At 47.1% G+C, this 23797-nt stretch overlaps 1 protein-coding gene across 1 annotated transcript; it reads right to left on the bottom strand.

Annotated features, from left to right (window-relative positions):
* Positions 1–3616: 3616 nt before the first annotated feature.
* On the bottom strand, positions 3617–23782 carry LOC145351317 (SLAM family member 5-like). The gene is made up of 4 exons (XM_080200939.1): positions 23737–23782; positions 21817–22137; positions 6276–6560; positions 3617–3759 (listed from the first exon to the last, which is right to left on the bottom strand). The coding sequence occupies exons 1-4, from the start codon at positions 23780–23782 to the stop codon at positions 3617–3619; spliced, it is 795 nt and encodes a 264-aa protein (XP_080057065.1).
* Between the last annotated feature and the right edge of the window lie 15 nt (positions 23783–23797).

Below are 23797 nucleotides of genomic sequence, written 5' to 3'. Positions count from 1 at the left end.
CCTCCAGCCTGTTCTTGTAGCCTTAGTACTTATACGGCTAGCTCAGTTCAGTTTCGGGTCAATGATAATCCCCAGGATGTTGGTAGTGGGGGATTCAGTGATGTAAATGCCATTGAACAACCCCAGTGCTGTTTAGGAAGGAATTTGACTTAGTGACAGTGAAGGAATTGTCGAATGCTATTCTGATTAGAATGATGTGTGTGTGCCTGAGAGATTTGGGATGGGATTTGGAGGTTTTGATATTCCCATGAAACCACCACCCTCACTATTATCAGTGGTGGAGGTTATTTTGAAAAATGAGGCAGCTGGTGTTCTCATTGAACACTGGGATCTTGCTGTGTGTGTATTTGAGTTCAGCAGGTGGGGTAATGTCAGGAGATGTAGTGAGAATCAGGGATCCAGGGAATGGACAGGCTCTGGGGGTGGAACCTCTGTCCTATTTTCCATTACCATCTCATTTCCTTCTGGTGAAGGGCGTTTCTCTTGAGGTCTATTCACTCGCTGCACTTCAGGATAAATAGTCAGTGGATTATCCGTGTAATCCTGCCCATTCGAACCTTTGAAAGGGAAGAATGGACAACAGTGAGTGACGTGGGGATTTATCAATGCAACCTCATCATACATGTTCCTCTCATCAGCCTCTCCTCCCAAACACTTCCTCCTCCTGTCCGTCCTCCCCCCGGCCACTCCTCTCTGGGCTCCACGTGAACCTCCTCCGCAGCTCTTCCTTTCTCCCCTGCTCCTCCTCACCTTCACCTCTCCTCCGTGACCCTCCTGCTTCCCACCTCCTCTCCGGCCACTCCTTCATCCGCCCAGCCCTCCTTGCCCCCCCCGCCCCTCCTACTGGCCCCTCCTCCCTGACCCTCTCCCGTCTCTGCTGACCCTCCTCCCCCTCCCAACCCTTCACCCCCTGCCCCTTCCCCCCTTTCCTTCTGAGTTGCCCCTTCCTTTCCTGTCCTCTCCTCTCCTGCCCCACAATTCATGCAGCGCATCACCTTCTCCTTTCTTCATGTCATTGAATCGAGAAATGTCCAGCCGCCTCTTGCCTCCTCTCTTGCCCCTCCTTCCTGGCCCCCTCCAGGGATGTCCACTTCTTCCCTCCCTTCCCAAGCTTCCACCTATTCTTCCTCCTTTGTCCCTTGCTTCCATGCTTACTGCTCCCCTGCCCCCTCATGCCCTACCTTCTCCTCCCCTGCCCCTCCCCTTTGCACCTTGTCTCTTGCCTTTCCTCACAATCCTTTCACTACCTCTGTATTCAGCCATGTTCACTCTTTCACTTCCCTATCACACCATCCCCCTCCTCCTGTCCCTGCCCTCTGCCTGCGTGGGTCTCCTCCAGGTGCTCCGGTTTCCTCCCACAATATAAAGATGTGTGGGTTCGGTTGATTGGCCATGCTAAATTGACCCTTAGTGTTGGGGGATTAACGGGGTAAATACATGGGGTTATGGGTTTCGGGCCTGGGTGGGATTCTTGTCAGTGCTGTCACTGCACTGTAGGGATTCTCTGATTCTTTCCCTTAATTCTGCTCCCAAACCAGACCCTTCCCCTCACTCCACCTTCACAGTTCGATCCATTTTAGTTAGCCCTGCCCCTTTACCTACATTCCACCTGATCCACACACACATGTATTATTTAATTATTTATTAGTGTCGCCAGTAGGCTTACATTAACACTGCAGTGAAGTTACTGTGAAAATCCCTCAGTCTCCATGCTCCGGCACTTGTTCGGCTACACTGAGGGACAATTTAGCATGGCCAATGCACCCAACCAGCATGTCTTTCAGACTATAGGAGGAAACAGAGCACCGGAGGAAGCCCACGCAGACACGGGGAGAACGTGTAAACTCCACACAGACAGTGACCCAAGTCAGTGATCAAACACAGGTCTCTGATGCTGTGAGACAGCGATGCTAACCACTGTGCCATGAGTACCATGAGCTCCTTATACACATGCATGTGTTTGTGCAACTTGCCTACATTTGCCACGCGCTTTTTCCTTTTATTAATTATCCATATAATCAGCGCACAGATGATCATGAAGAGGATCATGATTCCAGCCCGTAAATATGTTAAATGGTTCTTTGCTGTTCCTTGCTCTGCAAAATAGAAAGATAGATTTTCCAACAGCATCAAAACAATCATCAATCAAACACAGCAGCACATGTTCCACTCTTCAGCCATATCCCACATACTGTCACTCAGTAACGACTCTCCCAAAAACCCTGTGTTACTGACTGTATCTCTACTGATATGAATCCAGCTCCCTCACACTGTCACTCAGTAACCTCTCTCCACCAATACACTGTTTTAGTGACAGTATCTTTACTGATGTTGATCCAACTCATGTGCGCCATCGGTCACCACTCCCTCTGTATGTCTGATGGTATCCTTATTGATATTAATGCAGATCCCTCACTGGCACTCAATAACCACTATGCTCCAGTACTCTGTGTTGTTGACTGTATCTCTACTAATGATAATCTAGCTCTCTCACACTGTCATGCAGTAACCACTCTCCCCCAATACACTGTCTTACTCACTACATCTCTACTGATGTTTATCAAGTTCCTTCACACTATCACTCAGAAACCCCTCTCCCCCAGCACCATGTTACTGACTGTATCACTACTGATGCTAACAAAAACAGACAATGCTGGAAAATCTCAGCAATCTGACAGCATCTTTGGAGAGAGAATAGAGCCAATGTTTTGAGTGTAGATGACTCTTCATCAGAACAAAGAGCAAAGAAAGTCAGAAGAGATTTATACTATGAGGGTCAAGGGGATCTCTAATTGGACAAAGGAAATGTAAATGATGATGAAGAAGGCTGGGAAGGTGCTGAAAGTGTCCATTAAGCAATCAGAATGTGCGAAAGGCAGTACAGAAGTGAGAGGGAAGGATGATAAAAATGGATGAGCGAGGCAAAAAGAAAAAATGAAATAAAATAATTGGAAACAGGGTGAAAGTGAAGGGGAAAGTTCATGCCGTCAATGTTGAACCTAATGTTCAGTGTGGAAGGCTGTCAAGTGCCCAATCGGAAGTGCCGTTCCTCCAGTCTGCATTGAACTCACTAGAACATTGCAAAAGGCCAAGAACGGACATGTGGACAGGACAGCAGGGTGGTGTGTTCACGTGACAAGCACAGTAAAAAGCCTGACAACACCAGGTTTTAGTCCAACCGATTTATTTGACAGTAAACTCACAAGCTTTCGAGGGGACTCCCTCTTCGTCAGGTGAATGGAGAGTTCTGGCCTCGGACAGAGCATATAAAGCACAGACAGATGAGGCCAGAACTCTCCATTCACCTGACGAAGAGGGAGTCCCCTCGAAAGCTTGTGAGTTTACTGTCAAATAAATCGGTTGGACTAAAACCTGGTGCTGTCAGACTTTTTACTGTGTTTACCCTAGTCCAACACCGGCACATCCACATCACGGAGTGACAAGCTACAGGAAGGTCTCAGTCCTGCTTGTGGACAGACTGAATGTGTTCAGCAGAGTGGTCACCCAGTCTATGTATTGTCTCTCTGATGTAGAGTAGACCACACTGGAGCAGTGAATGCAATAGATCAGACTGAAGGAGATGCTTGTGAAGTGCTGCTTCATCTGAAACGAGTGTTTAGGTCCTGGGTGACGAGCAGGGGGAAGGTAAAGGGGGAGGTGTTAACCTTCTACACTTGCATAGGAAGATGCCGTGGGCAGGGGGTGAGGTGTTGGATATGATGAAGTAGTGGATCGATGTGTCCCGGAGAGAACGGATCCCTGTGGAAAGCTGACAGGGGGAGTGAGGAGAAGATGTATTGAGTGATGGCATCATGCTGATGTTGTTGGAAATGGCGGAGGATGATCCTTTGAATGTGAAGGCTGGTGGGGTGCAAACTGAGGATAAGAGGTACCCTATCCTGGTTCTGGAAGGGGAGGGAGCGACAGCAGTGGCCTAGGGGATGGTTCAGGCACAGGTGAAAGCCTTGTCAACCAGGGTGGGTGTTAATTCAGTTCCCTCAAAATGTCTGTAATCCCTCTACCTCTGCTTTCAGTGTTACTGACTGTATCTTTACTGATGTCAATCCAGGTCTTTCATACTGTCAGTCAGTAACCCCTCTCCCCCAGCAACTTGTGTCACTGACTGGATCTCTGCTGATGTTAATCCACCTCCCTCATACTGTCATTCAGTAACCCCTCTCCCCCAGCACCCTGTATTACTGACTGGATCTCTACTGATGTGAATCCACCTCCATCACACTGTCACTCAGTAACCCCTCTCCCCCAGCACCCTGTGATACTGATTGTACTTCTGATGATAATGTAGCTCACTTACAATGTCACTCAAGAACCCTCATGCAGCAACTTGTACCAGAACAGATCTATCATTTTAATGATATCATTCTAATTTGTCTGATCAAACATTGCCGGGATACGAAAAGTAGAGTGTGAGATACAGAGTAAAGCTCCCTCTACCCTATTCCCATCAAACACTATCAGGACACGTACAGCACGAGGTTAGATACAGACTAAAGCTCCCTCTACACTGTCCCCATCAAACACTCCCAGGACAGGTACAGCACGAGGTTAGATACAGAGTAAAGCTCCCTCTACACTGTCCCCATCAAACACTCTCAGGACAGGTACAGCACGGGGTTAGATACAGAGTAAAGCTCCCTCTACACTGTCCCCATCAAACACTCCCAGGACAGGTACAGCACGGGGTTAGATACAGAGTAAAGCTCCCTCTACACTGTCCCCATCAAACACGATGTGGAGATGCCGATATTGGACTGAGTAAAAGCTGAAAGTCTCACAACACCAGCTTAAAGTCCAACAGGTTTCTTTGTAGCAAATGCCACAAGCTTTTGGAACACACTATTCCTTCATCAGGTGGATGGAAGTTCTGATCACAAACAGGACACAAAGGCACTAACTCAATTTACATGAGTAATGATTGGAATATGAGTCTTTACAGCTAATCAATTCTTAAAAGTACAGATAATGTGAGTGGAGAGAGCTTTAACACAGGTTAAAAGGATGTGTATTGTTTCCAGGCAAGAAAGTTAGTGAGATTTTGCAAGTCCAGGCAAGGTGTGGGGGTTACAAATAGTGTGACATGAACCCAAGATCCCGATTGTGGCCATCCTCATGTGTGCGGAACTTAGCTATCAGTCTCTGATCAGCGACTCTGTGCTGTAGTGTGTCGTGAAGGCCGCCTTGGAGAATGCTTACCCGAAGGTCAGAGGCCGAATACCCGTGACCGCTGAGGTGTTACCCAACAGAAAGAACATAAGAGATAGGAGCAGGAGTAGGCCATCTAGCCCTTCGAGCCTGCCCCGCCATTCAAGATCATGGCTGATCTGTCGTGGCTCAGTTCCACATTCCCGCCCTCTCTCCATAACCCTTAATCCCCTCTCTTATCAAAAACCCATCAACCCGCGTCTTAAAAATATTTAGCGAGGCAGCCTCCACCACTTCAACGGGCAGAGAATTCCAGAGATTCACCACCCTTTGAGTGAAGAAGTTCCTCCTCAACTCCGTTCTAAACCGCCCCCCCTTTATCTTGAGGCTGTGCCCCCTAGTCCTATTCCTAGCCCCCTCGTCCCCCTAGAACAGTCTTGCCTGGTGATTGTCGAGCGGTGTTCATTCATCCGTTGTCGTAATGTCTGCATGGTCTCCCCAATGTACCAAGCCTCAGGACACTCCCAGGACAGGTACAGCACAGGGTTAGATACAGAGTAAATCTCCCTCTACACTGTTCCCATCAAACACTCCCAGGACAGGTACAGCACGGGGTTAGATACAGACTAAATCTCCCTCTACACTGACCCCATCAAACACCCCCAGGACAGGTACAGCACGGGGTTAGATACAGAGTAAATCTCCCTCTACACTGACCCCATCAAACACTCCCAGGACAGGTACAGCACGGGATTAGATCCAGAGTAAATCTCCCTCTACACCGTCCCCATCAACCACCCGCAGGACAGGTACAGCACGGGGTTAGACACAGAGTAAAGCTCCCTCTACACTGTTCTCATCAAACACTCCCAGGACAGGTACAGCACGGGGTTATTGCAGATTAAAGCTCGCTCTCACTGTTCCATCAAACACTCCCAGAAGAGGTAAAACATGGAGTCAGATACAAAGTATAATTCCTTGATATTATCCCCTTCAAACTTTCCCAAAGAGATCTAGCATCGTTTAGAAACAGAGTAAATCTTTCTCTACATTGTCCACATCAAACACTTGACTGTGTAATAACTAATTGCCAGTTTATTTGTGACACTCACCGTGTTTAGTTACATTACAGATATCACTCAGTTTGATGTGTGCAGTGCCTTCACTGACTGGGTTCCTGGTCTCACACTTGTACACATTGTCCTCGATCTGTGCTGTGAAATGAAGCTGTAACTCCTGTCCATTTTCAGAGAGATGATGGATGCTGTCATTCCTCAATGCTTCTTGTCCCCTCCACCAACTGAAGCTGGTGTTGTCGCCTGTGTTCACTGAGCAGCTCAGGGTGATGTTACAGTTCTCCATGATCTGATAGCTGATCTTTGTTCCTGTCACAGGCTCTGACATTCAGATTGAAAGACAAAAGATACATGAGGAAGGAATGTCGGCCCTTGTGAGTCACTTCAATATCCAGCACCCTCACAACCGCTTCAGAACCTCACAAGACAACTCTGAACCCCACTCAACCCTCCATCTGCCAGTTTAACCATTTGCCTCATCCCTCTGGGATTAAACAGGTCACATGTGTCAATATGACGGTGGATGGAACGCATGTAGATTGTAACACAGTCTTTCACGACAATCATAAACATTATTTATAGAATCTCTACCGTGCAGAAAGGTGCCACTTAGCCCATCGAGCCTGTTCTGACAACAATCCCATCCAGGGCCGATCCCTGGAACCACATGTATTTACCTGCTAATCCCCCAGGCATTAAGAGGCAATTTAGCATGGCCAATCAACCTAACCTGCACATCATTGGAATGTGGGAGGAAATCGGAGCATCCGGAGGAAACCCACGCAGACATGGGGAGAATGTGCAAACTCCACAAAGACAGTGACCTGAGGCCGGAATTGAACTGGCAGCAGGGCTAACCACTGTGACTGTTCAGGCTTTGGAATTGTAGCCTGGGAATTCTCATTGGTGACTCCAGTAAGTGGGCCTGTATTATCTGGAGTGCAGCCTCTGTCTCTATTCTGTGTTTAGTTAATGTTTGTGGAGCCTCCGACATTGGGATAGACCCAGAATTACATTGACATTGTTTCTGGTATTTCAACATGTGTGTGTGAAGGTGGGGAACATTGCTGTAAATCTCCAGTCACTCACAAATTAGTGGATAAATAAGCGGAATGGGTGTGTAATTGAAATGATAAGTTTAACTTTAATCAGAGGGAGCTGGTAGAAAGGAATGGTAGAAGAGAGACTGATACAGTTTTATATGCACCAGTGCTTGTTAGTAAGGCTGTGAACTTTTCAAACACAACGGGTGGGATTCTCCCAACAAAATTCTAAGTGCTGAATTTGTGTAAAAACAGAGTAAATTCCACTGGTTATTTCAGCAGGATTTTCAAAATTAATCTCCCTCAATGTGCATCACAGAGAGACCCAGCATTAATCCCATTAGAAATCTGTGGGTGGGACTTCTTCCTGCTGGAGAGACCGGCAGCATAGCACTGAGTGGGTCACTGTGCATGCACTGGTCTGTCAGCCCCAGGATCAGTGCATGCACAGGAGCCCCACACAGTCAGTCTCTGGTCAGCTCGATCACTGGTCAGACCCGTGGCCTGCTCCCCACCCCACCTCCTTCCCTCTCCCCATCCACCCCTCCACATCAAACCCCCCACCTCCCTCCCCCTCCCCATTACCCCCTCCACATCAAACCCCCCACCTCCCTCCCCCTCCCAATTCCCCCCTCCCCATCAATACCCCCCACCCCCCACCTCCCTCCCCCTCCCCATCCCCCCTCCACATCAAAAGCCCCATCCCCCCCACCTCCCTCCCCTCCCCATTCCCATCCCCTCCTCCACATCAATACCCGCCCTCCCCCCACCCTGGTCTCACTGACCTCCCTGATGTCTCTGGGCCAGCTCCAACACCCACCCCTACCTGGGCCGCCTTGGTCTCCCCTCCTTTCACCTTCCCTCTCCCCGATCCTAAACCCAACGCCCTCCCCACTGGTGGGGAGCTGGTATAAACCCCATTGGAGTGAAACACTTCCGGCTGGGGGTGGCGGTGGAGAGGATTACGGCCCAGAGACTTCAGTCCTGGGCCTGATAATGAAATGCAAATTATCATTTGCATCATTTATACACCACCCCACCGATTTCTGGCACAGAGCTGACAATGCCTGAAATCCAGTGGTCGGAGACACTCGGAGGTCATGGTGCCCAGCAGGAAGCCTGCTACACACCCTCCGTGAAAGCAGTACAGTGAGCTGGGAGAATCACCCCGCATTGGAGTTTACTTGTTGAAATGTAATTGAAAATGAAAGAAGTTATTTTAAACTTTTATGAAACATTGCTTATTTTTATTATTATTATTATTGCAACTTTTATGAAACATTTGGAACACTGTGTACAATTCTGATCTCCATATCCCTCAGTTATTTCACATTTGGAGTGCAATTCACAGTGTTTAATAGGGTGGACAAACAGATAATGTTTTCAATTATGGGTGAGACTAAAATCGGAACACAGGAATATAGGAATTAGGAGCAGAAGTAAGCAATTCAATTAGATTATAGCTGATCTCTCCCTGGTCTCAAATCCATCTCCTTGCCTGTCCATTTAACCTGTTGTTTCACAGAAACATATCTATCTCTTCTTGAAACCATTTAATAATTCAGACTCCGTGCTATGGGGCAACGAGTTCCACAAATTCATCATCCTCTGCAAGAAGCAGTTCGTCCTCATCTCAGTTTTAAATCTACCACCTCTCAATCTATACCTGTGATCTTTTGATTTAGATTACCCCTACAAGGGGAAACATTTGGTCCATGCTTACTTTATCAACCCCTTTTAGCATTACCTTGATCAGATCCACTCTCAGCCTTCTAAACTCCAGCAAGTATAAATCCAAACTGCTTAATCTCTCCTCTTATGTCAGTCCTTTCATCCCTGGAATAGGGACTATAAATATAAGGTTGTCACTGATTACTCCATTTGAGAATTCAGGGAACTGTTGTTGTAAAAAATCCACGGAGGTGAGTGTCCTGTCACCAAAAGTTCCTTTATTTACAAGATATACTACACAACAGAGTGTTCCCTGTGTGCTTCCTGCTTCAGCAGGCAGAGAGACTGACACCCCTGCTTTAAATAGGGAACATGAGACTCCAAGATTGAGACCTAATTAATGGCCCAAAGCCAACCTCATCAGCCTGACTGAACTCATCACACTCCTCCCCCACAAACTCTGAGAAATCCTCTCGGTTAACTTTCTTCAGGGGTCTTTTTCTCCACTGCAGTGCTGTGTTGGATCCTCCAGTTCAGCTTCTGATGTTGGCGGGGTGTGTCAGTTGGGCACCCATCTCTTCCGCAGCAAACGCCAAAGCGCTGGTTCCTCTTCCACTTATGATAGTAAGGGAACTGCTGCAGCTTTGTTCCCTGTGTCCATCTCTGACCGAGGTCCTCACTTCAACGGGCAGAGAATTCCAGAGATTCACCACCCTTTTTGAGTGAAGAAGTTCCTCCTCAACTCCATTCTAAACCGCCGCCGCTTTATCTTGAGGCTGTGCCCCCTAGTCCTACTGTCCTTTCTGAGCGGGAAGAGTCTCTCCACCTCTATCCTATCCATCCCATTCATCATCTTATACGTCTCAATGAGATCTCCCCTCATTCTTCTAAACTCTAACGAGTACAAGTCTAGTTTATTCAGCCTCTCCTCATAGCTCAACCCCCTCAACTCTGGTATCAGCCTCGTAAACCTCCTCTGCACTCCCTCCAAAGCCAAAATATCCTTGCGTAAGTGCGGCGACCAAAACTGCACACAGTACTCCAGCTGCGGCCTCACCAGTGCCCTATACAGCTGCAGCAAGACCTCCCTACTTCTATATTCAATCCCCCTCGCTATGAAGGCCAGCATCCCATTCGCCTTCCTGACCACCTGCTGCACCTGCAGGCTGGGTTTTTGCGACTCATGCACAAGGACCCCGAGGTCCTTCTGCACCGTCGCCTGCTGCAGTTTTTCGCCATGTAAGTAATAGTCCTTCCTACCATTATTCCTACCAAAGTGGACCACCTCACACTTGCCAACATTAAATTCCATTTGCCAGTTCCTGGCCCATTCGCCCAGCCTATCTAGATCCTTCTGCAGACTCTCCACACCCTCTGCGCAATTTGCCGTTCCACCAATCTTGCTGTCATCAGCAAATTTCGACACCATACACTCCTCTACTCCTGCTCCTATTTCTTATGTTCTTATGTTCTCACCACCAGAGAGATGGTACTGGCCCGTCGAGGAGGACTCTGCTCGGCCCTAGGACTGCAAGGCAGACTCAGCTCAGGAACAGGTGATGAGTTTGAGGCATGGACCCGATCCAGGTGTTTCTTTAAGACGGCCTCGCCCACCGGTAGGATACTGATCCCATCCTGAACTCGACTTTCCCATTATCCATGCGGGTCAATTTACATAATTTCTTACCCAGACTTTGTCGCTGGATTCTAAGTGCCTCTCTTGGTGAGTGTTGTCATGGCTCCTGCAATGGACTTCTTGGTGTTTTTCCACTTTCCCTCCCAGGTGTGGAAATAGCAGGTTCAGTCTGGTGTGGGATCATTTGCCCATCAGTAATTCTGCTGAAGTTATTCCCATGGTGGTGTGTGGAGTTGTTCTATAGTTGAATAGCCAGCACGAGAGTTTAGTCTCTAATGAGGTCACTGGCTGTTTTTTCAACCCGGCTTTTAAGGTCTGCACTGATCTCTCTGCTCGCACAATTTGATGCCGGGTGATGAGGTGCCGTGCTGATGTGCTGAAACCCATTCCAATTCATGAATTTTGTGAACACTAGGCTGGTGAAAACTGATTCATTGTCGGAAGCTAATACCTCTGGAATCCCATGCCTTGCAAACAAGGTGCGCGGTTTCTCAACGGTTAGCGTTATGTTTTCCGAGTTCAGTTTATAGAAGTAAAACCATTTGAATGGGCATCTACTATTACCAAAAACATGGACCCCATAAAAGGTCCTGCAATATCGACATGGAGTCGCGACCATGGTTGACACGGCCATTCCCACAGGTGTATCGGGTTACTGGTTGCGCCTTCTGCGCCTGTTGTCACTTCTGGCACTACCCCACCAATTCTGCTATGTCAGTATCCAGACCTGACCACCAGACAGAAATCCTGGCCAGCATCTTCATTTTGAACATTCTGGGGTGCCCATGGTGGAGTTGAGCCAAGACAGCCTGACGGCTCTGACTTGGGACTATGACCCTTGCTCTCCCTAGCAGTATCTTGTCTTCCACAGTGATTTCAGAATCATAGAACCCCACAGTGCAGAAAGAGGCCCTTCGGCCCATCGAGTCTGCACTGACCAGAATCCCACCCAGGCCCTACACCGATATTCCTACACATTTTACCCACTAATCCCTCTAACCTAAGCATCCCAGGACACTAAGGGGCAATTATATCATGGCCAATCAACCTAACCCACACATCTTTGCACTGTGGGAGCACCCGGAGGAAACCCAGGCAGACACGAGGAGAATGTGCAAATTCCACACAGGCAGTGGCCCGAGCCAGGAATCGAACGCAGGTCCCTGGAGCTGTGAAGCAGCAGTGCTAACCACTGTGCTACCGTGCTGCCCATAAGACGTCCTGCTCTTTTCTGCTCCAATCAGCGTGGAACTATGGTTGGACTGGTATTTCCAACTTCCCTGTTGGCAGCATGTGCTTTACCTTTGCTAATACGGGGTCTTTTTGTGTCCACTGACGTATGCTGCTTGCAGCCACCGAGAGGGTATCCAGAAGTTTAATGTCATCACTGTTTCCTTTACTCTGGGTGTGAATGGCGGGATGTCCGGTAATGGTAGCCTGCTTAGGGCATCGGTGTTTGCCACTCGAGTCCCCGGCCAGTATTGATATGCTGCCAGTAATAATGCCCAGTGCTGGATCCGGGCTGAAGCTAGTAGCAGCACTGCTTTGTCCTCCTTGAGTAGGCTCAGTAAAGTTTGTGATCAGTGACGATCGTGAATTTTCACAGGTACTGGTGGGATTTTTTACTGCAAAGATTACAGCCAGACCTTCTTTTCCAATCTGGGCATATCTTTGCTCTGCCATTGCCAGGGGGTTGTTTCCGGGAGGAGGTGTGTTGGGGGGGTGGCTGGTGGTGGGCAGGATTACGGCCCAGAGACTTCAGTCCCGGGCCCGATAATGAAATGTAAATTATCATTTGCATCATTTATACACCACCCCACCGATTTCTGGCACAGAGCTGACAATGCCTGAAATCCAGTGGTCGGAGACACTCGGAGGTCATGGTGCCCAGCAGGAAGCCTGCTACACACCCTCCGCGAATAGGAGGCAGAGAGTGGGGGTCAATGGGTGCTATTTGGATTGGCGGATGGTGACTAGTGGAGTGCCCCAGGGGTCGGTGCTGGGGCCTCAGCTTTTTACCATTTATATAGATGATCTGGAGGAGGGAACCGAGTGTAGGGTGTCGAAATTTGCTGATGACACCAAGATTGGTGGAACGGCAAATTGTGCGGAGGGTGTGGAGAGTCTACAGAAGGATCTAGATAGGCTGGGCGAATTGGCCAGGAAATGGCAAATGGAATTTAATGTTGGCAAGTGTGAGGTAGTCCACTTTGGTAGGAAGAATGGTAGGAAGGACTATTACTTACGGGGCGAAAAACTGCAGCAGGCGACGGTGCAGAGGGACCTCGGGGTCCTTGTGCATGAGTCGCAAAAACCCAGCTTGCAGGTGCAGCAGGTGGTCAGGAAGGCGAATGGGATGCTGGCCTTCATAGCGAGGGGGATTGAATATAAAAGTAGGGAGGTCTTGCTGCAGCTGTATAGGGCATTGGTGAGGCCGCAGCTGGAGTACTGTGTGCAGTTTTGGGCGCTGCACCTGCGCAAGGATATTTTGGCCTTGGAGGGAGTGCAGAGGAGGTTTACTAGGCTGATACCGGAGTTGAGGGGTTGAGCTATGAGGAGAGGCTGAATAAACTGGGCTTGTACTCGTTAGAGTTTAGAAGAATGAGGGGAGATCTCATTGAGACGTATAAGATGATGAATGGGATGGATAGGATAGAGGTGGAGAGACTCTTCCCGCTCAAAAAAGACAGTAGGACTAGGGGGCACAGCCTCAAGATAAAAGGGGGGCGGTTTAGAACGGAGTTGAGGAGGAACTTCTTCACTCAAAGGGTGGTGAATCTCTGGAATTCTCTGCCCGTTGAAGTGGTGGAGGCTGCCTCGCTAAATATTTTTAAGACGCGGGTTGATGAGCTTTTGATAAGAGAGGAGATTAAGGGTTATGGGGAGAAAGCGGGAAAGTGGAACTGAGCAGCGACAGATCAGCCATGATCTTATTGAATGGCGGGGCAGGCTCGAAGGGCTGGATGGCCTACTCCTGCTCCTATTTCTTATGTTCTTATGTTCTTATGAAAGCAGCATAGTGAGCTGGGAGAATCACCCCACATTGGAGTTTACTTGTTGAAATGTAATTGAAAATGAAAGAAGTTATGTTAAACTTTTATGAAACCTTGCTTATAGTACATTTGGAATACTGTGTACAATTCTGATCTCCATATCCCTCAGTTATACCATATTTGGAGTGCAATTCACAGTGTTTAATAGGGTGGACAAACAGAAAACGTTTCCACTTGTGGGTGAGACTAGAATCGGAACTCAGGAACACAGGAATTAGGAGCAGAAGTAAGCAATTCAATTAGATTATAGCTGATCTCTCCCTGGTCTCAAATCCATCTTGCCTGTCCATTGAACCTGTTTTTCCAGAAAAATATATCTACCTCCTTCTTGAAACCATTTAATAATACAGACTCCACCATGCTTTGGGGCAATGAGTTCCACAAATTCATCATCCTCTGCAAGAAGAAGTTCGTCCTCATCTCAGTTTTAAATCTACCACCTCTCAATCTATACCTGTGACCTTTTGTTTTAGATTACCCCTACAAGGGGAAACATTTCGTCCACGTTTACTTTATCGACCCCTTTTAACATTACCTTGATCAGATCCCCTCTCAGCCTTTTAAACTCCTGTGAGTATGAATCCAAACTGCTTAATCTCTCCTCACATGTCAATCCTTTCATCCCTGGAATAGAACATAGAACATAGAACATTACAGCGCAGAACAGGCCCTTCGGCCCACGATGTTGCGCCGACCAGTTACAAAAACAATGACCCACTAGCCTATACCAATCCCTTTTCGTCCATAAACCTATCCAGAGATCTCTTAAACGCCCCCAAACTAGACGCATTTACAACTGCAGCAGGCAGGGCATTCCAATCCCCCGCCACCCGCTGGGTAAAGAACCTACCCCTGACATCCGTCCTGTAGCTACCCCCCCTTAATTTAAAGCCATGCCCCCTCGTGCTAGCTTTCTCCATCCGAGGAAAAAGGCTATCACTATCCACCCTATCTAAACCTCTAATCATCTTATATGTTTCAATAAGATCCCCTCTTAGCCGCCTTCTTTCCAACGAAAACAACCCTAGATCCCTCAGTCTCTCCTCATAGGACCTCCCCACCATACCAGGCAACATCCTAGTAAACCTCCTCTGCACCCTCTCCAACGCCTCCACATCCTTCTTGTAATGCGGGGACCAGAACTGCACACAGTACTCCAAGTGCGGCCGCACCAGAGTAGTGTACAGTTGCAACATTACACTGCGACTCCTAAATTCAATCCCCCTACCAATAAACGCCAAGACACCGTACGCCTTCTTGACAACCTTATCTACTTGATTCCCAACTTTCAGGGATCTATGTACACACACACCTAGATCCCTCTGTTCATCCACACTATTCAAAGTCCTCCCGTTAGCCCTATACTCGACACATCTGTTACTCCTACCAAAGTGAATTACCTCACACTTCTCCGCATTAAATTCCATCCGCCACCTCTCGGCCCAGCTCTGCAACCTATCTAAGTCTCCCTGCAGACTATGACACCCTTCCTCACAATCTACCACACCTCCAACTTTGGTGTCATCAGCAAATTTACTAATCCACCCAACTATACCCTCATCCAGATCATTAATAAAAATTACAAACAACAGTGGCCCCAAAACAGATCCCTGAGGCACACCACTCGTAACTGCACTCCATGATGAATATTTACCATCCACCACCACCCTCTGTCTCCTATCTGATAGCCAATTCCTGATCCAACTTCCTAGATTACCCACAATCCCATACATCTGCATTTTCTGCAGAAGCCTACCATGGTGAACCTTATCGAACGCCTTACTAAAATCCATGTATACCACGTCAACTGCCTTACCCCCATCCACCTCTTTGGTCACCTTCTCAAAAAACTCAATAAGGTTAGTAAGGCACGACCTACCCGCTACAAAACCATGCTGACTATTTCTAATCAATTCATTACACTCCAAATAACTATAAATCCTATCCCTAATAATTTTTTCTAAAACCTTGCCCACAACAGAAGTAAGACTCACCGGTCTATAATTCCCGGCAAAGTCTCTGTTCCCCTTCTTAAACAATGGGACAACATTCGCTATCCTCCAATCCTCCGGGACTACACCAGAGACCAATGACGACCTGAAGATCTGAGCCAGAGGCTCTGCAATCACCTCTCTAGCCTCCCAGAGAATCCTAGGGTAGATCCCATCCGGACCAGGGGACTTATCTATTTTCAGCCCCTCAAGAATTTCCAGCACATCCTCTTTATCAACCGTAATACTGTCTATTTTACACCCCTGCAACCCAATGTCCTCCTCAGCTATATTCATGTCCCCCTGCGTGAACACCGAAGAGAAATATTGGTTCAATACTTCTCCAATCTCCTCCGGTTCCACACACAACTTCCCCCTGCTGTCTGTAACTGGCCCTAATCTTGCCCTGACCAACCTTCTGTTCTTGACATACCTATAGAACGCCTTAGGATTCTCCTTAATCCTATCAGCCAAAGTCTTCTCATGTCCTCTTTTAGCCCTTCTCAACTCACTCTTCAACTCCCTCCTAGCCAATCTAAAGCTTTCTAGTGCACTATCTGAGCCCTCCAATCTCATCCGAACATAAGCCTCCTTTTTCTTTTTAACCATCGACTCAACTCTTTTAGTGCACCACGGTTCCCTAGATCTACCAAATCCACCATGCCTGACAGGGACATACCTATCAAGGACTCGCAGTAGCTGCTCCTTGAAAAAACTCCACATTTCAGACGTTCCCAGTCCCTGTAATCCCCTAATCCAATCCATGCTTCCTAATTCACTCCTGATAGCCTCATAATCGCCCTTACCCCAGCTAAAATTGCTGACCCGAGGTTCATGCCTATCTCTTCCCATCACTAAGGTGAACGTAACCGAATTGTGGTCACTATCACCAAAATGCACACCAACTTCCAAGTCTAGAACCTGGTCTGGCTCATTTCCCAGCACCAAATCCAATATAGCCTCACCTCTAGTTGGCCTGTCTACATACTGAGACAAAAAACCTTCCTGCACGACAATCCCCTGGGGCTGTTCCCCTCCAAAATAGGTTTTCGGTCCTGGAGGCTACAGTTGAGGAGAAATCAACTGGGGATAGCCAAAGGGAGCAGGTCTCTGGGGGTGAGCCTATTGGCAAGCCTCAGGTGGTTAGGGGTAAGAGATTGGGCCTCGTGATTGGGGACTCCACAGTTATGGGGACGGATAGGAGAGTTGGAGGTAAGGGTAGGGACTCTGGGCTGGTGTGTTGCCTACCAGGGGCTGGGTTCCAGGATGTATCGGACAGAGTATTCAGGACTCTTAGGGGAGAGGGGGAGAGGGAGATCAACCCCAAGTTATAGTTCATGTGGGGACACATGACATAGGGAGATTAAGGGAAGGGGATATTAAGCAAAGATTTATGGAGTTGGGGTGGAAACTAAAGGCGAAGTCAGAAAGAGTAGTTATATCTGGACTCTTGCCTGTGCCACGGGATAGTTTAGAGAGGAATAGGGAGAGGGAAAGTTTGAACTCGTGGCTGAGGGGATGGTGCAGGAGGGAGGGGTTCAGGTACTTGAGCAATTGGGGCTCATTCTGGGGAAGGTGGGACCTCTATAAGAGGGATGGTCTACACCTGAACCAGAGGGGAATCAATATCCTGGGGGGTAAATTTGCAAAAGCGATGCAGGAAGGTTTAAACTGATTCGGAGGGGGGGAGGGATAGTGAGGAAAGGGGGTGAAAGTGAGGGGGGCATAGTTGGGGAATGCAAGGCACGGCATAGTGGGGGTGGGGCGGAGCAGGGTTTGAAATGCGTGTACTTTAATGCGAGGAGTGTTCGCAATAAAGTGGATGAACTTGCAGCGTGGATCAGTACCTGGGACTTTGATGTTGTGGCCATTTCTGAGACATGGATAGAGCAGGGTCAGGAATGGATGTTGCAGGTTCCGGGGTACAAATGCTTTAGTCGGAGTAGAGAAGAAGGTAGAAGGGGGGGTGGGGTAGCATTGCTAGTCAAGGACTGTATCACAGTGTCGGAGAGAAAGTTTGATGAGGACTTGTCAGTTGAGGTAGTATGGGCGGAGATTAGAAATAGGAGAGGAGAGGTCACCCTGTTGGGAGTCTTTTATAGACCTCCTAAAAGTTCTAGAGAGGTTGAGGAAAGGATTGCGGAGACAATCCTGGTTAGGAGTGAAAGTAATAGGGTAATTGTTATGGGGGACTTTAACTTTACGAATATTGATTGGAGTTGCTATAGTTCTAGATTGTCACTGATTACTCCATTTGAGAATTCAGGGAAATGTTGTGTAAAATATCCATGGAGATGAATGTCCTGTCACCAAAAGTTCCTTTATTTACAAGATATACTACACAACAGAGTGCTCCCTGTGTGCCTCCTGCTTCAGCAGGCAGAGAGATTGACACCCCTGCTTTAAATAGGGAACATGAGACTCCATGATTGAGACCTAATTAATGGCCCAGAGAGTTCATACTCTAGTAAGCCAACCTCATTAGCCTGACTGAACTCATCACACTCCTCCCCACAAACTCTGAGGAATCCTCTCGGTTAACTTTCTTCAGGGGTCTTTTCCTCTGCTGGAATGCTGGGCTTGGATCCTCCAGCTGAGCCTCCAATATCAGCGGGGTGTGTCAGTTGGGCACCCATCTCTTCCGCAGCGAATGCCAGAGGGCTGGTTCCTCTTCCACTTCCGATAGTAAGGGAACTGCTGCAGCTTCATTCCCCGTGTCCATCTCTGATCAGATCCTCACTACTAGAGTGAAGGTACTGGCCTGTCAAGGAGGACTCTGCTCGGCCCTCGGACAGCAAGGCTGACTCAGCTCAGGAACGGGTGATGAGTTTGAGGCACGGACTGGAACTTGTGAGGGCACCTTTCAGTGTCTAGATGTGTCTGTTGCAATCCCCCTCATCTGAGCAGATCCTGTGTATAGGGAGGGCTTGTCCATCGCGGATGGCTTTTTTTTTAACATGTTTAGGAAGCTGAAGAAGTGGAGCATCTTGAGGTTATCCATGGGCTTGAGGTACAGTGAAGTGCTGAGGAGACCTTCCTTGATGGAGATGCGTGTGTCCAAGAATCCAACCAATTCTGGAGAGTAGTAAAGGCCTGACATTCACTTTAAGTGAATAATTAACTAGATAGTTTATTTAAATAACCAGGAACTTTACCTAAACAAGGAACGTATTAATTAAGTTACGGTTTGACTGAAATGAGGTTTGAATAATACAGGAACGTTCCTTACCAAAAACGTAATAATGGAATTTTAGTCACTCTCAAATAAATTTTCCAACCAGGCTTGATGGAATTTGGAAGTTTTTGGAGTTTTTCTGTAGTTGTCCACTGTCTGTCAGGTCTTTCTGACTCTGTTAGATAGCTGGTTAATTCTCTTCAGAGATATTTAAACCGGCACAGTGGAGAGCTGTTCTTAGAGATAAATGCTGGCTTTTCTGACTGATTGCCCTGGCCTCTGGGGATGTTCTCCTTAGGAATGGCTGTTGCTTTGACCTTTATACCTACAAATGCCTCACAATTTTCTCACACCAGGATAGGCTAGATGCTGGCAACAATATCAGATTCAAATCTGATAGGCTCTCAATAGTTGGTCCTTTTTAGACAGATAAGCTGGCAGAATGCAAAAGCCTGTTAACAAGTCAACCCTGATGCTTCGTCCTTTTGAAATAAATGTCGCCACCTGCAGTCTGTGTGTACTCTGAGTTTTAGCACAGAACCCAAAAACAGCTTTTAAAGGGGCCCTGCATTGTTTTATTTCTCTAACATTTTTTTACAATACTTTTATATCTTTATAAACATTCTTTATATCTTACAACCTCAAATTCACAACACAAGCCTCTCAGTTCAAGGACAATGCGAGATGGGCAATAAATGTTACCAATGATGCCTACATCCCCTGAACTAAAAATAATAATGTTTGAGTCAATAGAAGTTGTTTGAAAATGTAAAATCTTGCAGGCCGGTCAACTGGAAATTATTATTTTTTAAACAATAATTGGTCTCTACAGGGATGCATTTAAAAGAGGAAATGTAAAAACACACAGGGCTGGATTTCATGGCCTCGCTCGGGCAAGGCGAGAAATTCCCACCCGAGGTCAATGGAGATTTCCATACTGGACACTCGCCCGCTCCTATTCTGTGGGGGGGTGAGGTGGGAGAAAGCAATAGTAAAGATATGTGAGTGGTAATGAGCTGGAACTTACTGAACACGAGGCTGGTGGAAGTAGAGACAGTGAATAGTAGAGACAGTGAACAAAAACTTCCAAAAGGACAGAACGGAGTTGAGGAGGAGCTTCTTCACTCAAAGGGTGGTGAATATCTGGAATTCTCTGCCCGTTGAAGTGGTGGAGGCAGCCTCGCTAAATATTTTTAAGAAGCGGGTTGATGGGTTTTTGATAAGAGAGGGGATTAAGGGTTATGGGGAGAGGGCGGGAAAGTGGAACTGAGCCACGACAGATCAGCCATGATCTTATTGAATGGCGGGGCAGGCTCGAAGGGCCAGATGGCCTACTCCTGCTCCTATTTCTTATGTTCTTCTTATGAATAATTTCAAAAAGAAACTGAATATGGACACTTGAGGGTTTTAAACTGGCAGAGATATGGAGATAGAGTGAGGGAAATAGGACTGATTAGATTGCTTTATATGGAGCGGGCATGCTCTCAATGGGCTGAATGGCCTCCTTCTGTGGTGGAAAGCCAATGTATGTCAACAGTCCATGGACTGGGATTGAGACAAGCATACTGCTGCTGTGTGTAACCAAACTGAACATTGACACACCAACACATTGGAATGCTATCCTTTATTACAAGAGGAATTGAATACAAAGTAAGGATGTTATGTTTCAGTTATGCAGGGTATTGGTGAGACCATGGGTCCAATTTTACCATTGTGCTTGTGCCGGTTTTAGGGTGCAAAAACTTGGTAAAGTCAATTGTCAGGTGATAGCCCGATCCAAGCTGCTTCCGTGTTGGTTCCCCCTTTACTAAGGCCCGAAAATGGATGCAATTAGGACCGTGCCCGAAACAGGAGCAACAGCCATTTAAATGTATTTGCATTTGTTTAAATTGCCTTAATGGGCTGCACACCCAACTTTATTGGCACTTCCCCCTTTACCACTGCTTTCACCCATCCAGAGCCAGCGTGAAGCAGACATACTCCATAGAAGTCCGATTTGGGCGCTCCAGTTAGTGAGGAGATGGGTGCCTAGCGTCCGACAGCTCTCTGCATGAGATTGGAGAGGAGGGGGGTGGAAGGGAGGGTCCACTGCTGCTCTGACTGAGATCAGTGAGGGGGACAGGGGGTGGTCATGGAAATGGGGGTAATATTTTAGCATGGATAGAAGATTGGTTAATGCACAGGCAATGGAGAGCGGGGATAAACCGAGCTTTTTCAGGTTGACAGGCTGTGACTCGTAGAGAGCTGCAAGGATCAGTGTTCGGGCCTCAGCTATTAACTATCTACATTAATGACAATGAAACAGGGAACAATGTACCTAAGTTTGCTGATGTGAAGGTAAGCTGTGGGGAGAATACAGAGAGGCTGCAAAGAGATAGAAACAAGTTAGATGAATGGGCAATAACATTGCAGATGGGGGTAATGTGAGGAGCCATGAGGTTGTTTAGGTCTGGAGAAACAATTGAAAAACTTAATTTTTCAATGTTGAAAAGCTGTTAACTTGGGATTCAGATGCAGGATATATATGTATTTGTCTGTGAAACATATAAATTTAATATACAGGCCGCAGCCAACAAATCGGAATGCAAATGGTATTTTTCCCCTTCAAGTCAAAGTGATTGGAGTATTCGAGTTGGGAAATCTTGCTGGAATTGTAAAGGAATTTGATAAAACCACCTGGAGTACAATATATAGTTTTGGTCCTTTTACCTAAGGGAGCGTATAATGCCCTCGAACAGTTGCAATGTATGTTTAACTGACTGATCCCTGGTACAAGGCAGAATTTAAATGAATGTGACATAAACTAATTGAAATATGAGATTCTGAGAGAGCTGTGGCAGCATTGATTCTGACAGATTGATTTCACTTTGCTGTCTATCCCAAACACAAGGGACATTGTATCAGGATGAGGTCTGTTCTTTAGGACTGGTGAAGGTACATTTCTTCAAAAATGACAGAGGTTTCAGGAGCTTGTGAAAACCAAGCACAGCCAATGGGATCTCACTTACCGTACACATCCAGTTTGAATCTCTCTGAAGTTTCCTTTCCTGAATTTCCTGTTACAATAACCTCATAATCCCCGGTGTCCGCTCTCTGTAAGTCACTGATTTGCAGGCTGAAGTTCCCACGATGAAGTTTTATCCGTTTTCTGTAATCCTCAGCACCAAAATATTCAACATCGCTCTCCATGTATTTTGCTATTAGGAGTCTGAGTGAAGGTCGTTTCCAGGTAATATCTTCAAACTTCAATCCATTTGGAATCTCTGGAGACAGATAGACTGACTGACCCAGGGATCCATTCACAGGGAGACGGGCAGCCTGATTCTGAACTGAGGTAACAAGAGGAAACAGTCAGTCTGTGTGGAATGAGATCAGCTCAGTGACTGGAGGGAGTATCACAAAGACAGAGAACCCAGGATCAAGCCTGCAAAACAAGGCAGCTAAAAGACAAAAATTACTTTAGAAATGAAATTACTGTGTAAGTGTATGGAAATATGACAGAAAATTTCTATTGGATTAAGATCCAGAATAAATCTTCAAGTGACCATGAGGTAACCCCATGAGGTTTTGCCCTTGTCTCTGTAAAATAATGAGAGGAAGTCGATCTGACTGCTGCCTGTAAGTCACTGGGATCACCGTGGTGCATTCATTTGTAATGGTTCCCCTGTAAATGTGGGTTTCCTTGGCCTTTATGTCTTCTAAGCTCAGAAGCTAAATACCAATTTGGAGACAATCATATGTCTGCTGTCTGATAAAGGAGACCACAGCCATGTGGAGATGCGGTTTAAATACATCAGCCCATCTCCTGGTACCGGACATACCTGCAAGGTATGGTCTTGTAGTGGCCTTGGCCTCTTTCATAAGCCACATGCATTTTGCCTGTCCCTATAAATTTGTCATGGTTATGGTCTTTTGCAGTGTTTGCAATAGTCCATTTTCTGGCATCTACAATCTTCTGGAAATCTCGTAGTCTTAAGACTTTCTTTGACTGCCTCGTGATACAACTCGGACTCCAACGTTGTAATGAACTCTCTGATACTTTACTTATACAAATGCTCTCAGTTGAGGAATGAACATTGCACGAGGTTCCTCCTCTATAATCGGAGGATACTGCTGTTTGTCTGCCAGAGCTCCTTGCTCTGCATTCTCTTGAGAACTAGAGCTATCTCAATGGATGATTTTTAGACCCAGGTTCGGTTCTCCACCTTTCAGCCTCCCTCCATCAATGGGAGAGGCCTGGTGGGCTTTGGGTGCGAGTGCACACGCATTTTGCCAGGCCTTTTATGGGTTCCATGTCTTTGCTCACGGTGGACGCACAATGGTTGGAGATACATCACATGAGCTCCACTACATCCCATGCCATGATTGAGAAACTATAACAAAGTTTTTGCCAGACACAGAGGTCCTGGTCTCTGACAATGGCACTGCCTTTACAAATACTGAGTTCCAGAACTTCATGTTTACTAATGTCATCAAACATTTTAGAACAGCACCCGAACACCCGACATTGAAAGGGTTGGTGAACAGGCAATGCAAACTTTTAAGCTCAGCATCAAGAAACAACTTACAGCATCCATGAAGACCAATTTGGCATGGTTTCTTTTTGACTACATACCTACCCTTCACACAACAACAGGAATCCCTCCCCAGCAGAATTGGGGAGCGGGGGGAGGGGGGGTGTCATTAATGGCACAGAGGCTTCAAACAACGTTAATCCTACTGTTCACAAACCTGGCAGGGAGGGTGGAATCCCAGCAGGAGAACCAGAGGAAGAACGGCAAAGGCAGAAAGAATGTTCAAAATGGGTGGCCCAGTTCACATAAGGAAATTCCAAGATGGTCTCAGCTGCTCCCTGTGATCACAGTGGAGAAAATGGGGCCTGTATCTTAAGTAAAAGGTGCAGGTTGAATTTATGAAGAAGCACTGACTCGGAAGTGGGGAGCCCACGCCAGTGTAGGTCTCATTACCAGCCATGGAGACAGCCACTGA

Source organism: Carcharhinus amblyrhynchos, chromosome 13 (assembly GCF_965287045.1).
Source record: "Carcharhinus amblyrhynchos chromosome 13, sCarAmb.v2.hapA, whole genome shotgun sequence".
Taxonomy (NCBI): Eukaryota; Metazoa; Chordata; class Chondrichthyes; order Carcharhiniformes; family Carcharhinidae; genus Carcharhinus; species Carcharhinus amblyrhynchos.
This window is presented reverse-complemented; position numbering and strand designations above follow the sequence as displayed.

Bases quoted from the DNA above. Each gene is read 5' to 3' on its own strand.
- LOC145351317 (XM_080200939.1), bottom strand. From the start codon at position 23,782: ATGGCTGGTAATGAGACCTACACTGGCGTGGGCTCCCCACTTCCGA. The intron at 6,561-21,816 runs GTAAGTGAGATC...TCTGAATGTCAG, and splicing joins ATTCAAACTGGATGTGTACG to AGCCTGTGACAGGAACAAAG. The intron at 3,760-6,275 runs GTGAGTGTCACA...AGCTTTCCACAG, and splicing joins CTGTAATGTAACTAAACACG to GGATCCGTTCTCTCCGGGAC.